Source organism: Urocampus carinirostris, chromosome 1 (assembly GCF_059441175.1).
Source record: "Urocampus carinirostris isolate Australia breed hairy pipefish chromosome 1, RoL_Ucar_1.0, whole genome shotgun sequence".
In the NCBI taxonomy this organism is placed as follows: domain Eukaryota; kingdom Metazoa; phylum Chordata; class Actinopteri; order Syngnathiformes; family Syngnathidae; genus Urocampus; species Urocampus carinirostris.
In genome coordinates this window covers 42,574,897-42,590,265 of record NC_142349.1, presented here as the reverse complement: position 1 = coordinate 42,590,265, position 15,369 = coordinate 42,574,897, and the positions used below count along the sequence as shown (strand labels likewise).

The following is a 15,369-nucleotide window of genomic DNA, read 5'->3' as shown; positions in this document are numbered from 1 at the left end:
ACGTGAGCGGTACGCTGCGAAGTTGCATTTTATTGGAAAATTGGATCCCTACCTAATTAAAATCAAGGACTGGAAGTCTGATCCCGATTTGTTGCCGTGTGTGACTTACATCGAACTTGTCAACTATCTTATTTTCCACCCAAGTCCCTTTTGTGAACTGAAGGATTTTCAAAATTACTTGAATGGTGTCGACAGATGTACATGAAGTACACATGTCCCATAACCTTTTTAAAATTTATTTCTACATCATAAATAATTCAATTTACCTTTCAGAAAGTGGTATGAACAAACACGAACACAGTCAAGCTTTGGCAAATTCGACCGGTTGATAGCTGCCAGCCACATTCGTCTTCGCCGTTCACTTTTCTCCTGAGCTTCAATCCCCTGATCGTAAACACACTTCGGAAGTCTAAAGAAGCCCTTCCCACCCTTTTCCCCTCGGCTACAACAGCCAACAATAACGCACGTATTCGGCGATACAATGTAGAATCTAACTGGTTCGCTGAACAATAAGAATGAAGTGAAAAGCTTTGTTGACTTCCAAAATGCCCTCAAGCAATGCATTGTGGGTAATCTTAGGACCTCGAAGCACTCTATTGACATATAGTACCATATCCGTGTTTGTAAACAAGTGTGACTGATTACCTCATGTGCGGTACGTTCTCAAGGTTTTTCCATTTTTCTCATGCTGAGGTTTTGAGTTTTACCTTTCCCCCACGTAGGTTTTAGATCAGGGGATAGTGTAGTAATAGTCTGTAATAGTCTGTGGTTTGTACAACCCCTTCAAACTTCTTGTGTTTAAGGGCTTTTCAAATAAACACGACTTGACTTGTGATGTAACCAATCAGCAGGCCCCGCACGCATTGTTGGGGCAGAAAGGCGTTACTTGTGCATACCTGTAAACCTCCACGGCTCCATGCCCGTACAAACTGTCGTATTTTCCCGTACAAAATAATCGTACACTATATATATATATATATATATATATATATATATATATATATATATATATATATTTTTTTTTTTCTTTTCGGAGTGATGCATGACGGGAAATCCCCAGGCGGCAGACACATGCGCACTGTAGCATCAAACCGCTCGCTTCGTTTGCAACGAAAAAAACCATACAGAGATAGAGGCTTCCGCGGCGAATTCCTTTGACTTGATTAATTTGCCGTTTCGTGAAAGTGGCTGTATAACCGGATGGTACCCATCATTGACAAATTTGCGTTTTTCCGTACAGATTTCCTTGTACATTGTACTCGTCTTAAAATACATAAAAAACGTACTTTGCACGGCAAAACCGTACAGGTTGACAGGTATGCTTGTGTCAGTTCATAGCAGCCGAATGACAGGTAAACATCACTGATCGTGGGTATTAGCATCTCAAATAAGCACAATGTATGTGCAAGCAGCAAGATAGCAACTTTATTTGTGATTAAAGTCAACAACAACAAAAAACTTTGTTTTAGCCGCGGTACAGATAGATTGTGTGAACCACTTTAGGAGGCTTTTGTGTGTCTTTTTTGCCTGTTGCAATGGAAGCATCACTTGCATCAGTGAATTACCGCCCCCAAATAGTCATAGTTTGTAAAACTGGTGATGTTTCTCAAGGCCCCCGAGAAGGCTTTCACACACCAATTCGGAAAATGATTGGCTAAACCAACAGCTTTCTCAAAGACTGATTTTACAAGCTTGGGTCTTCAGAATTTTTGTGAAGGCCTTTGGGTAGATTTCTGAGCCTAGCAACAACTATTGGCTGAAATTGGTTAAATGCTTAAATATAAAAACACACATGTGAAAGCAGTGTAATCAGCAAGAAGCAATGAAAGGAAGATGACAATTTAGAATTATTTATTAAGTATTGAAGGACAAAATATAATTAACATCACATGATTGAGATATATTTTTGGGCCACCAGAGAAGGCCTTGCAGGCTTTCATGGCCCCGCAACTGCAAAATTTTGATCGCTGAGCCAACTCACATATTGGTGCAAAAATCATAATACAGCAGTTGTGATAATTATAGCAACCACCAGTGATAACAACATAAAAAAAGAACGAGACAAACTAGACAACTAATAAAGGCTGAAAGAGGAGTGAAAGCAACAGCGGTACCAGCACTAGGGACAGTTACCCCCAAATCGGCACTGGCACAACAAAAGTAGGATGAATCTGATATGCAACAGTGTTCAGCTTACTACCCCAAATGACCAGTGTGGGGCATTTTACTTAAAAAAGTTTTTAGTAATAGTTACTCACTACTTCTTCCAAAAAATGAGTTAGTAACTAAATTACTCTATAGGAAAGGTAACTAGTTACCTGGAAAAGTAACTATTTTTGTTACTTTAATAAAAACCGTATGTCAAAGAATTGAAAATTTTCTGAGTCGAATTTCAGAAGAACAGACAGGTAGTTGTGTTATGACACCTTGTAATAATTATTGCACCTCAACAGCAACAGATTTATCGTACACTTGAAGAGCAACATATACAAACAGTAAACAATATAATAAAATAACAGCAGTAAACATAAAAAGAAGGGTTTAATAGATTAAATCTCACTCTCACAACCTGAGACAACTAGTGAAGTTGTCATAGCACACTGTTCTTCAAGTATTTTGTTTACAATTGAAAAAGCATATAAAGTAAGTTCTACTCTATGGAATAAATCACAATCTCTGGCCAGACAACTGCTCAAGTCGACATACGTTTGTGACTGTACTTTAAGTATTTTCACACAACAAAAGTAAAGCATTCTTTCTGGCTAACAGTGGAGGATGAGAACGAGGCTAGCATTCAGGTGTAGGAAACACAGATACGTTAAGTCCTGCGCCCGCCTGATGCCAACCGCGGGGGACGCCACTTGGGATCGGCATTTTGCTTCTAGTGTCAGGTTTGATATTTTTGGCGCTCGTAGTTTTTGTTGCTTTAATCCATAACATTTCAATTACTCTGTTACATTATGAATGGAATGACTTAAAAGGGAGAACAATTAAAGAAAGAAAAACGAAAAATTTAAAAAAAAGCTGAAAAAGAAAATACAGTAACAAAAGGAAAAAAAAGATAGATAAAAGAAAAAGAGAAACATTTTACATTTTTACATAAAGACATTAACACTGAAAAAAATCCGGAAATTAAATTAAAATATTCATAAATCTACAAAAAAAGATTAAATACGAAACAATTTAAACCTTTTTTTATGCTCCACAAATTAAAGTCAACAACATAGAATCCCCCCAAAATGCATATTGACCAAAAATAAGAGAAAAATGGCGTCTTGGAGGGAACCAGCTATTGATTGGTGGGTAGCGGGATTCCTTTGTTCACTTCCAAGAGCCGGCTCATAGAGACACCTTTATTTCGGTGCATTAGTAAATGTCGTTGGCATTTTGCAGCCAAAGCAATATACCGCTTTTGACCGTCAGTAACGATAATTGCGTTGTAACGGCTCAACAAATTATTAGATTACCCCGTTAGTGAAAAAATAATGAAGCTGCATTTTTTATAATGGTGTTATTCCCAACACTGCAAATCACCAAAGCCCAGAAAGCAGGAGAGCTATGACAGATGTTAATTTATAGACCTGCAATGTCATTTTCAGACTAAATCAAGAGGCCAAAACATTCATCTCAGATGGATATAAACACCTGGCTTATCTGGTACATACCATAAAAATATTTACCACAATATTGTGTGTAATGTTGCTGCATAGAACATTTTAGGCTTGACTTTCCCTTTAAATAAAAGACATGCACAAAGATAGACATGGGCGTGCCCACACCTTGGAAGAGTAGGTAGGCGTGGAAAACAGCAGGTTATCGGAAGCACTTTGAAATCATTCCACTGCTCCACTCACAAACCAGTCATAGATCCAAGTTAAGGTGAGTGCAGGGTAAACCTGCATCTTTTTCATGTTACCTCTAATGATTTCGTTCAATGATTTTTGATGTTGCCTGTGACTGACTATGACACACAATTTTAGATGCCGGGCCTGGGTAAATTTTGCTGGGCCATTCTGTTTCTGCTTGAAGGTCCACTTCATGGGACAAGTCAAGAAGACCACAGACACGGCAGCAGTTTCCTGTGTGGGCCCTCTGACCAGGTGATAGTACACAGCAATATTTCCGTTGAATTGCAATCAATCAAAATTTGATGACATTTCAATTTCTCTTAAATTGCCTTAAAGAAACTAAAATAACTTTTTACGAGATTCTAATTTTCTTAGACATTCATGTATTTGTTGCACACATATGCAAAAATGCAGTGACAGTAATTATATTAAGTCTTGAGGAAAGATACATTGAAACTCAGGAAAAAACACCATCTGATAAAAAATGTATAGAAAGAACTGCTCCAACTTTCAACGACGTCTCTAAAGAAATGGGGAAATTGCTCCACCTCATTGTCTATTTTTTTGATGAGGCACCTGTAAAGTGAGACACACTTCCTTTTTTCATATCTGTTAAACATAGAATTTTCCTCTTTAAAATGGCTGTTCAATGTGGTCCATTGTATCTCATAAAGTACTAAAACAAGCTAAGATGGTCTCCAGCACCCCAGCGACACTAGTAAGAATAAGCAGTTCTGAAAATGAATGAGTAAATTTAACAACTGCCAAAGTGTAAAAAACAAACAAAAAGTAAGGTTTAATGTCTAAATATGCTTCCATAAAGTGGCAAAGCACTACTTTAATGACACTCCCTGAAGGACTTTGACATCTTTGGCATTCAGATGCCAAGATGCTATGTGAGAAAGTACTAAATTTGCGTAATGATTTAAAATATATTGCATTTTATTAGGTCCACGGCACAGGTACCCATCAAAAAAGTACTAATTTTCCTTAAATAAAGCTCATAAACTCTTTTTAAATTTAGTATAGTTTAACACTAATGATACGCATGAGCTGTCTAAAATTTATATCTATTTAATATGCGGTGGTTATAACATTATGTAGTTATTGTACATTTGGAAAAATGAACTGCCCGTTTATGTTATCTCCCAACAGGGACTGGCCTGCACTGACAGCTATCATTGCTGTGAGGAGGGTCACAGCTGCAGTGCCGACAGCATGTGGTGCATTAAACAAGGTTTCCTCTACACTTTTAATGTAATAGTCCTGGAAAGTTTACTTGCGCCTAATGAGTGTTGAACTGGAATCTTTCACAGAGTCAGTGGTGTTGTGTGGCGACAAGGAGTTCGAGTGTCCCGATGCCACCACATGTTGCGAGACCTTGCAGGGCACCTGGGGCTGCTGCCCCCTGCCAAAGGTACGAATAACCAACATTTTTTTACTGTAGTACAGGCATGTGAAACTCAAGGCCCGCAGGCTAGATGCAGCCCAGTGGATGATTTACTGCCATACATTTATAAGCATATTAATAAAAGATGTGAGTCTCTAGATTACATAATAGTTTTTTTTTAAATAAATGCAAACCATGTACTCTCTGGTCGCTAAAGGGCAGTGTTAAGTTTGTATAACGTGGTGAGTTGGTTCAAGTGAGTGGTTCAAACTGCATCCACTCATCTGTTCATATAAACCAGTGAACACATTCAATGTCAAACATGAAAATGTTTTTTCCCCATTGTATGTGAATAAAAGTGTTGTGTTTAGCAAAGGTATTTCGTCATCCGGGATGATGATATGTAGGGTAGGGTACTAATGAAGGCGAATTGCTGAAGCATAATACTGAAAAACGATGCAAAAAAAATTCGAGTTGACACTATTTAACTGATCCGGCCCGCCTCAGAACAGAAAGTGTGGATTCGACCCGAGAGCCAAACTGAGTTTGACATCCCTGACTACAGTGTAGTGTTACCATTTGTATTCATTCATCTCTCATCAGCTGCACCGCTTATCCTCAGTAGGGTCGTGGGGGTGCTGGAGCCCATCCCAGCAATCATCGGGCAGTGGGCAGGGGACACCCTGAACTGGTTGCCGGCCAATCGCAGGGCACACGGGGACAGACAACTCACTCGCTCAGTCACACCTAGGGACAATTTGGACCGGCCAATTCACCTGAAATGCATGTCTTTGGAATGTGGGAGGAAACCGGAGTGCCCGGAGGAAACCCACGCAAGCACGGGGAGAACATACAAACTCCGCACAGTAAGGCCGGGAGCTGGATTTGAACCCACGCAGGAGGTTCCCACGACCTCAGAACTGTGCCGCACACGCGCTAACCACTGCGCCGCCGTGCTTTAGAAATATTAATGTAAGTGGTTGAGTATTGTCTGGAAAGACTTTTATGTTGGAAGCCAGAAAACTTCATGGTCCACATGCATCCCATTATGCGAACAAATGCAAACTGATTCTAATGTATTCAATATTTTCTGGTTCTCATAGTAACTTAACAAGACCCCACCCACCGACACACACCATATAATTAATAACCAGATACAAAACAGGTAGACGTGAGCTTCTATGTAAAAAATACACCCCATTGGGAGCGGCAAGTGGAGGTATGCATGAACCTTTGTAGCTTGGACCCTCTTTACGAGGACTGGATTCTAGCTACCATTCTTAAAATTGGACTCCATGGCGTATTTCTGGCAAAATTCAGGTTGAATTTTTACTTCTGGTTAATGTAATCATCTACAGGGTGTCTTCTACTGGAGTCCATTTAGTGCAATGCAATATAAAATGTCTCATTTACAGTGATTTAAAGCATTAAAAAGAACAGATGTACGTTTTGCATCTGACTAAAATGGTATTCAAATTGGTTGCATTATTTAAAAAAACGTGGTGATAAGGCCTCCTATGGTCACTGATTTGTTAAGTCGGTTTAACTTTTTCTTTTTCCTTTGTTCAACTCAATTTATGAGTAAATGTATTATTCTTAATAGTATGCTGATTAAAAAATATCATTTTATGAGTGATCCTCAGGTTTTAAAGGAAAATGAAATATCGTGTTTTAACTGCTTTGCCTATATTTGGACAATTAGCAATTAATAAGACAATGTAGTCAGTTCACATAACTTGAGGTATTTTTACCCAGTGCGAGCACATCCCGGAAGTTAGCATTGTCACCAGCCATCAATATGGAGGTGATGTGTGCATATCCTCTAATCTCTGTCTTTGCCAATTTCATGAAATTTGAACAAGGATAAACAAAAATAGTGCAGTTTAAACAACTTTGTTGCTAGAGGTGAGCAAATCCTGACTGCTGTTAACTTCTCTCTGTGAAGGTTTACGGTTGACCCTTTTGGTGATTTATTTTTTAAATGTATAATTTTGAGAACGGGCAGCATGGCGGCGCAGTTCAGAGTGTCCCTGCCCACTGCCCGGAGATAGCTGGGATGGGCTCCAGCCCCCCAGCGACCCTAATAAGGATAAGCGGTACATCTGATGAGATGAGAGAATTTCGAGAACCTAAAAAAGGTGTAACAAAGTGCTGACGCAGTGATAAAAAGAATAGAGGACAATTTCTCTTCACTGTGTCACTCATGGTGAGCTAAATGTACTGTGATAAGGACCTAACCCTGTATATACCCAAAAATGCCAAATGACAACAAAACGCTGTCTAAACAGGCGGTGTGCTGTGAAGACAAAATACATTGTTGCCCCGCGGGCAGCTCGTGTGATGTCCAACACTCAGTCTGCATTTCTTCCGAGAATGGGGAGGACACACCAATGTGGGAAAAACTTCCTGCCAGGAGGAGAGACGAGTGGGAGAATCAGCAAGGTCAGTTCGTACCCACAAGGGAACTTCCTCATTAAAATGAACAATTGTGTCAGCGGTGAGAGAAACTCTTGACAATGCTTGGGCATGATTACGAGCCAGGCATTTCTTCCTGCTGAAAGGGTACGTGTGTCTCTGTGGATGTAGTTTTCAATTACTCTGTATTAGTAATGTCCAATGTCAGCCATACCAGATTATCTTGTGGTCATCAGGGAGTTTCATAAAAAGTAAACGTAGGGGTGTGTTTATGGTTTTGCATCAACACATTGGCACATTGACCACATATGATAATTTTATAGTTTAATAGATACACAAAATAATGAGAAAGGACATCAATGGATTTTGAACTTGCAAGAAGAACTCGAGAGGACTGGAACAAACCCTTGAGATAAGAAATTCCAACTTGTTCCAAAAGGTCCTCCCCTAAACTCTTTATTTTTAGTAGATATTCCTAAAAGATGTTGAAATCAAAGACCAGGTAAATAGTGACCATGTTGTGAACAGCACATAATAGTCAAAACAACTAACAACAGTGGGACATAATAGTCAAAACAACGAACAGTGAGCCAAAATAATGGCTATCCAGAAATACCCCAATAGGCAATTAGTTGCTAAGTACTGTCCTACCAAATTTAGAGAGATCTTTTGAATTAAAAAAAAAAACATTTTTGTTTTTGGTATACTTGACCATTATTTGATTATGACCTTTGAACTAGGCCTTTTGCATTGTCCTGCAAAAAAAAACCCTCTAAAAACCAAGATGCCCTATTGACTATCAAATGTTGTGCTGTCATATGTTAATGATCTTAGTTTATCATTTCTGGGAATCTGGTGTCTGCTCCCAAGCATTCGGCCAAATCAGGTAAGACCACACAAAAAACAACTAACAAATAAAAAAAAGCAGGCCTAATGTTGAGGCATGCAGCCAAACTTGTTGTCAGTCAAGTCTTTCAACACAGTGAATTCCCATCCTGAGTTTTTTTTGTCCTCTACTCCTTAGCATGTATTTACTATGTTTCTGCTTTGCAGCCAAAGTCATATTTTGTGACGACAGAGTCTTTTGCAAAGATGGTACTACTTGCTGTAAAGGCGTACAAGGGTGGTCCTGTTGTCCTCTACCAGAGGTACCATGTCTGAAAGTGCAATTTTTAAACATTTTGTCCAATGAGAATGTTTTGTATTTGCGGATTCTGGTCCCAGGCGGTTTGCTGCAGTGACCTCAGACACTGCTGCCCTAAAGCTCACACATGCGACTTGGCAGCTCAAACTTGCAGACTGGAATGGCGCACGGTGCCTTTGTTGGAGAAGGAGGCCTCGACACCAAGACAGCAGGAACAGGAAGTGAAGTGTGATCCCAAGCACTTTTGTTCAGACAGGTACACTTGCTGCAGGACCCAAACTGGAGATTGGGGATGCTGCCCTTTGCCTCAGGTCAATACTGCACCACATTATTGATTTTGTTTCTTCTCATCATTTATAATGACCATATCATTACTGGACTTTATTTATACAGATTAACATATATAACATTTTTCGATCATTTCTAATTGTGTACACAGTGTAACAAATTATATAAAGTGTTTTAATTATTTTCAAAAACCTTTTTTAGACCCATCTGGTTTTGCCCGTTTTGGCTCTAATCCGGATAGTCCAAGTCACTGATAGCAGACGACAATCGTAGATTGCTAATATTGTCGCAGTCTTCCACATAACCTGTCTTTCTGTGAGTAAATCGGCTTAATAATGGGATTTGCAATAATTAATAAGAGGAGCAATTGTCTAAGGTTGACATATGTGTCTCCAGCACAACTCTTCGGTAACCCATTACAGACCACCCAACCTATACATTGACAAACAAATTAAAAACTAAAAAAGCAAACATCCCAAGGAAAAACAGTATCCAAGTTAATATCTGCTAACTCCCACCAATCACACAACCCCAAGCAAAAAGAAGATGGAATCATCAGTCTTGGAACAGCACTCATTCAGATATATTATTCTGTACAACAAACTCAAATAAAAAGCATGAAAAAAATAATAAAATGTTTCAAAAATGCAACATATTGGCATTCAGAAATTCTAAAAAAAATAATAAAAAACTTAGTGGTGGACATTAAATGCTACTATAATAGACCAAGCCTAGGGAAAAAATCAATTCTGAGGAAAAATAAAGAATCATGATAAACAGACCAAGAAATAACAATCTAAATATCATCTCATCATCTCATTAGCCGTATCGCTTATCCTCATTAGGGTCGCGGGGGGGCTGGAGCCCATCCCAGCCATCTTCGGGCAGTGGGCAGGGGACAATCTAAATATATCACTAGTATTTAGTTGCACCACCTTTGGCTTTTATGACAGCTTGCAGTCTCTGAGTCATGGACTTGATAAGTGACAAACAGTATTCTTCATCAATCTTGTGCCAACTCACTTTGATTGCAGTTGCCAGATCATCTTTGCAGGTCGGAGCCTTGCTGTGGACATTTTTTTTTCAATTTCCACCGCAGGTTTTCAATTGGGTTGAGATCTCGGATATTTGCAGGCCATGACATTGACTGGATGCGCCTTTCTCCAAGGAATGCTTTCACAGTTTTTTCTCTGTGGCATGATGCATAGTCATCTTGGAAAATGCGTTCATCATCCCCATTTTTCCAATTGAAGTAATAAGAAGCTGTTTCAAAATGTCAATGTAAACTTGAGCATTTATTGAAGATTTGACCACAGCCATCCCCCCAGTGCCTTTGCCTGACATGCAGCCCCAGATCATTCGAGACTGTAGGAATTTTGATGTTTTCTTTAGGCTGTCTTTGTAAATCTCCCTGGAACGGCACCAAACAAAAGTTCCAGCGTCATCACTTTGTCCAATGCAGATTCGTGACTCATCACTGAAGATAACCTTCATCCAGTCATCCACAGTCCATGATTGCCTCTCCTTAGCCCACTGCATTGTTGTTCTTTTGTTTAAGCGTCAATGATGGTTTCCTTTTAGATAGATAGATAGATAGATAGATACTTTGTTCATCCCCGAAGGGAAATTCACATTTCCAGCAGCATCCCTGAGCTGAGAACAATCGAAAATAACACGGGAGCTGCTGGAGTGGCTGCCATTCGTGACGGCGCCGGAAGAAAAGATTCAATTTGAATCATTTACAAACAAACAAACAATTGAATCATGTACAAACAAACAAACAAAATATTCATGTTTCAATAGCTTTCCTATACAAAAATTATATTTCCTTTGGGTGATTTCGCACAATTCTGTCACATACATTGACTCCAACTTCCTCCCATTTCCTCTTCATTTGTTTTGTTGTGCATTTTCTGTTTTCAAAACATATAGCCTTTAGTTGTTTGTCTTTACGCCTCTATGTCTTCCTTGGCCTACCAGTACGCTTGACTTTCAACCTTCCCGTGCTGTTTTGTACTTGGTCCAAATCTTCGATACAGCTGACTGTGAACAGCCTACATCTTTGGCAACCATACGAGTTGAGTTACCTTCTTCAAGAAGTTTGATGATCCTGTCATTAGTCTTAAGAGACATCTTTCTTGTTAGAGCCATGATTCTTGCCAATCCCATTAGTCCAGGAGCCCCCCGAGGTGCGATAACTGCACTGTTTTTAAACACTGACTAACGAGCAGACTTAATCTAAGCCCGGTGCCTAATTAAGGAAAATAAATTGACTGGGTTTGTCCTTATTTTCTACTCAAAATGCACTGATTCTATTTTTTCCCTCAGAATTGAGTGATTCCATATTTATTTCCCTGCACTTGCTATATAAATGCAACATTTACTGACCATTGCAATGATTTTCTCACTTTCTTTTAGTGTTTCTGAATGCCAATATGTTGCACCTTGAAATGACCTTACGGTTGCTTCATGTTGGTGATCTGAGTTTTTTCTACAGAGTAAAATGTCTGAGTGAGGGCTTGCCCAAAGCTGTTGATACCATACTTTTTGCTAGGGGTTGTAAAAGAGACACACCAACTAAGCAACTTACCCATCACATCCAGTAATATACAGGACGACCACCATACCAATCATCAACTCACCAATAAACCCTTAGGCTTGTAGATCAATCAAAAGCCAACTAAAATATAACATACCATTCAGAACAAACACTTTTCTACTTTCTACTAGTGATCCCTCGAGCCAAGAAGAGAGCCGCAGGTTCGAGAGCGCTCTCTATTCGGGCCCCAGTGCTGTGGAATACTCTTCCCCTGAGATTCGATCTGCAACTCCAGTGGAAATGTTTAAATCTTAGCTTAAAACACACTTCTATTCCATAGCATATGAATAACATATATTTTATGTTGACAATATCTGTGTACTATTTGTTATTGCAACATCCGTTGCCGCCTGGTCATCCTGGAAGGGGGATTACCTCATGTCAAGTCAAGTCATGTTTATTTGTATAGCCCTTAATCACAAAGAGTCTCAAAGGTCTGCACAGATCAAAAACTATTGCAAACTACAGACTATTATGACACCATCCCATCATCTAAAACATTCTCAAGGTTTCTTTATTTTCCTCATGTTGAGGTTTTTGAATTTTTCCTTGCCCTTGTGTAGGTTTTAGATCAGGGGATGGTGTCATAATAGTCTATGGTTTGCAATAATCTGTGATCTGTGCAGCCCTTTGAGACTCTTTGTGATTAAGAGCTATACAAATAAACGGGACTTGACCTGACTTTTACTGATCAACCAAATTGCTACTCAAAAGAAAAATCACCAAACAATAAATCTACAAATAAGCTTTTCCAACCCAACCTGAATCTGTCTTTCCAGAGGACACGCTGCTAGTTAAAGGATAATTGAAAGTTCCACCTAACCTGTGAGCAATTTTACTATCAGTACCTCTTTTCCAGGCTGTATGTTGTCCTGATGGCAGCCACTGTTGTCCCACGGACTACACGTGTGACGAAGAAAAGGCCAAGTGCGTGAAGGGGAAAACGGCAATACCCTGGTATCCAAAACTTCCAGCAAGACCCTTACCCACACTGCTGTCACAAACCCTTGTTGCCGCCATCAAGACTGGATTCGTGTGCTGTGACGATGAAAGCGAGTGCAAAGACGGGCAGACCTGCTGCAAGATTTCGCACACAGACTGGGGATGCTGCCCTTTTCCTAATGTACGATAATTATATATTGAAAACAGTGGGCAGGGTTCTATTAGAAGTGGCAGAGTATATGAGGCCCAAAAACTAAAGCCTAAGTTTTCACAGATGCTATATACCCTGCCCTACTCAACTACTCTATACAACCGAAATAGGCCCGAAGACGCATCTTGTCTCCAAGGCCGCAGTCACTGCCCATCGGCCCCTCCTTTGATGTCATACTTGCGAGTCTACAGTGCACCGTTCTTAAGCAGGAAATAATGATGATCGAGTGTGCGGAGTGTTGCAAGTAAAAGTACTTAGCTCTAATGGTTGGTTTATTGGTTGGTTGGTTGGAATGCTTGACCACTAGAGTTGTAGGGGCATCATTTCCTGTGGTGTGTCTTGGGCAAGTATACTTACAAAAATCTTATGCAAAAAAGTGTCACGACACAATTTGACATTTTGAAACAATCACTGTGAAACATGAAGTGAAAAACTAACTCATCAATGTAGTGGCGAAGCTGGAAGCGTCAATTCAAAATTCTTTATCATTGGTAGCCAATCTGCAGCCGTAAATGATGTCCATTAAATTGAATCACTTCCAATTCATTTGCTGTTTTCCCATTCGGCCAAATGTGGTCTTACACACTATTATGTTTTTCTTATTAGTGTTATTATTTTTTTAGAAACCATGCTCCTTTTTCTTTTCAGCTATTTCTTGGATCACTGTGAATGCTCATGGATCCATCAAGCTATCTTTACGCGATTACTTAAGCTTTCAGTTTTAGAAAGGTCTGAACGTCTTGGAATGACCATGTGCTGATTTGCTTAGGTATTATTTTACCTACGATGTACACAAGCCCTAGCGGTCCTTGTGAATGGAGTCTGTTTTCCAAGAGCCATTATTAGAGCAGCCACGCATCGCTGACAAGATTTTTCCCCAGCAAAAAAAATATGCCATGGTCTGGCAGGGCTATTTTTTCTTTAATCTGTGAAACCTCTGATTTTATCAAGTGTAGGTAAGTAGAAAACGGTAGATACCATCTGTGGAAATTAGGCTTAAGCTACGACTATAACTTACATATTGTATGCACAATAGCCTCATTTGTCTGCTGTGACTCTTCACTTTAAAAGTTTGATAACCCCAACTCCAAACTAGTACATAAGATAATTGTTCTAAATCATTCTCATTCTCACAGGCGGTGTGCTGCAGGGACATGGAGCATTGCTGCAGGGACGGCTACAGGTGTGCCGCAGGCGGCAAGTGCATTTAAACAACAACCTTCCTGGGCTCCAATTTGCATCATGTGGGAACCAAATGCAGCAACTTGATATGTAGTGGAACATTTTCAAAATACACAAACTATCAATCAAACATGCATTTTTTAAACTATTTGTGGGTTGAGACATTTGTAATTATTTTAAATAACATGAGCCTCACCTAAAGGCTGCTGATCTAACTGTTACTCCTACGGGTAACCCAAATACCCCACTTAAAGGCTGGGCAAAAACAAAAAGTCTCCCTAGTTTGTATTCTTCCTTGAGATTTATAGCACACATTTTCATTCGCACGACACAATAAAAGGGACATCTGTTGGTCAAATAATACACACTGTCCCTTTAAATAGTAAGTTACTGTGGTCTTTCATCAGTGATGCAAATGTTTTTTTGTTGTAAACTTGTCGTCTCCAAATGGCCGCTTTTGGAAACGTCTAAACAGATCATGATCAGATTGTGATCAAATTTGACAAGGTACCAAGGAAAGCTTCAAGCCATTGCCTCGCCTGTTTTCCGGCTAAAATGCATACCTGTCAACCTGTAAGTTTTTGCCGTACAAAGTACGTTTATTACGCATTTTAGGACGTGTACGACATACAAGAAAATCTGTACTGAAAAACGCAAATTTGTCAATTATGGGTACCATCCGGTACACCGACTATCACGACACGGCAAATCAATCAAGTCAAACGAGTTTGACGCGGTAGCCTCTCCCTTGGTATCGTTTTTTTCATTGCAAATGAAGCGAGCGGTTGATGCTACTGCGCGCACTCGTATGCCGCCTGGGGATTTCCTATCATGCATCATTCAACATCGGATTTCATGTGGTAGTTGTGTAGTGAAAGGAAGTCCATCTCTTTTTAGAGAACCAGCTTTTTCGGCTCGACTCATTAAAGAGAGACGGCTCTCAGACGGCTCACTTGCTTTGATATCATGTTGTATAAATAAGTTAAGAAAAAAAGGAAGTACAAAAGGAGAAAATGAAAAAAGACAGGTTTGTGGTTATCCCTTTAATCAGTATATTACCAACAATAATGCAGAAAATGAATTAATAATTTGAACAAGAAAATGTATTATTCTACTTAATTATATTTGCATATATTTTTTTCCTTCTACAGTGAACGTCCAAACTACTTATTTTTTGAACTTTTTTTTATAATAAACCTCATTCATGTCGAGCAACTCAGTATCTCACAACAAAATGTTAATTAACAATATATATGATGTAACGAAACACATGTACAATATAACATGTTAAGCTACATAAATAAACACGTTTGAAAATAAATATGGTGTAAGATTATTTTGTATTTTGTA

At 39.3% G+C, this 15,369-nt stretch overlaps 1 protein-coding gene across 1 annotated transcript; it reads left to right on the top strand.

Annotated features, from left to right (window-relative positions):
* The first annotated feature begins 3,798 nt into the window (after nucleotides 1–3,798).
* Nucleotides 3,799–15,305, top strand: grna (granulin a). Its single transcript, XM_088340050.1, has 9 exons — nucleotides 3,799–3,879; nucleotides 3,981–4,100; nucleotides 5,004–5,085; nucleotides 5,165–5,265; nucleotides 7,527–7,680; nucleotides 8,707–8,801; nucleotides 8,878–9,108; nucleotides 12,544–12,807; nucleotides 13,974–15,305. The coding sequence occupies exons 2-9, from the start codon at nucleotides 3,981–3,983 to the stop codon at nucleotides 14,046–14,048; spliced, it is 1,122 nt and encodes a 373-aa protein (XP_088196176.1). The 5' UTR covers nucleotides 3,799–3,879; the 3' UTR covers nucleotides 14,049–15,305.
* The last annotated feature ends 64 nt before the right edge of the window (nucleotides 15,306–15,369 follow it).

Excerpts from the sequence above, each read along its gene's own strand:
- grna (XM_088340050.1), top strand. The coding sequence starts at position 3,981 with ATGCCGGGCCTGGGTAAATTTTGCTGGGCCATTCTGTTTCTGCTTGAA. Across the intron at positions 4,101-5,003 it reads TGTGTGGGCCCTCTGACCAG|GGACTGGCCTGCACTGACAG; the intron begins GTGATAGTACAC and ends ATCTCCCAACAG. Across the intron at positions 12,808-13,973 it reads GATGCTGCCCTTTTCCTAAT|GCGGTGTGCTGCAGGGACAT; the intron begins GTACGATAATTA and ends TCATTCTCACAG.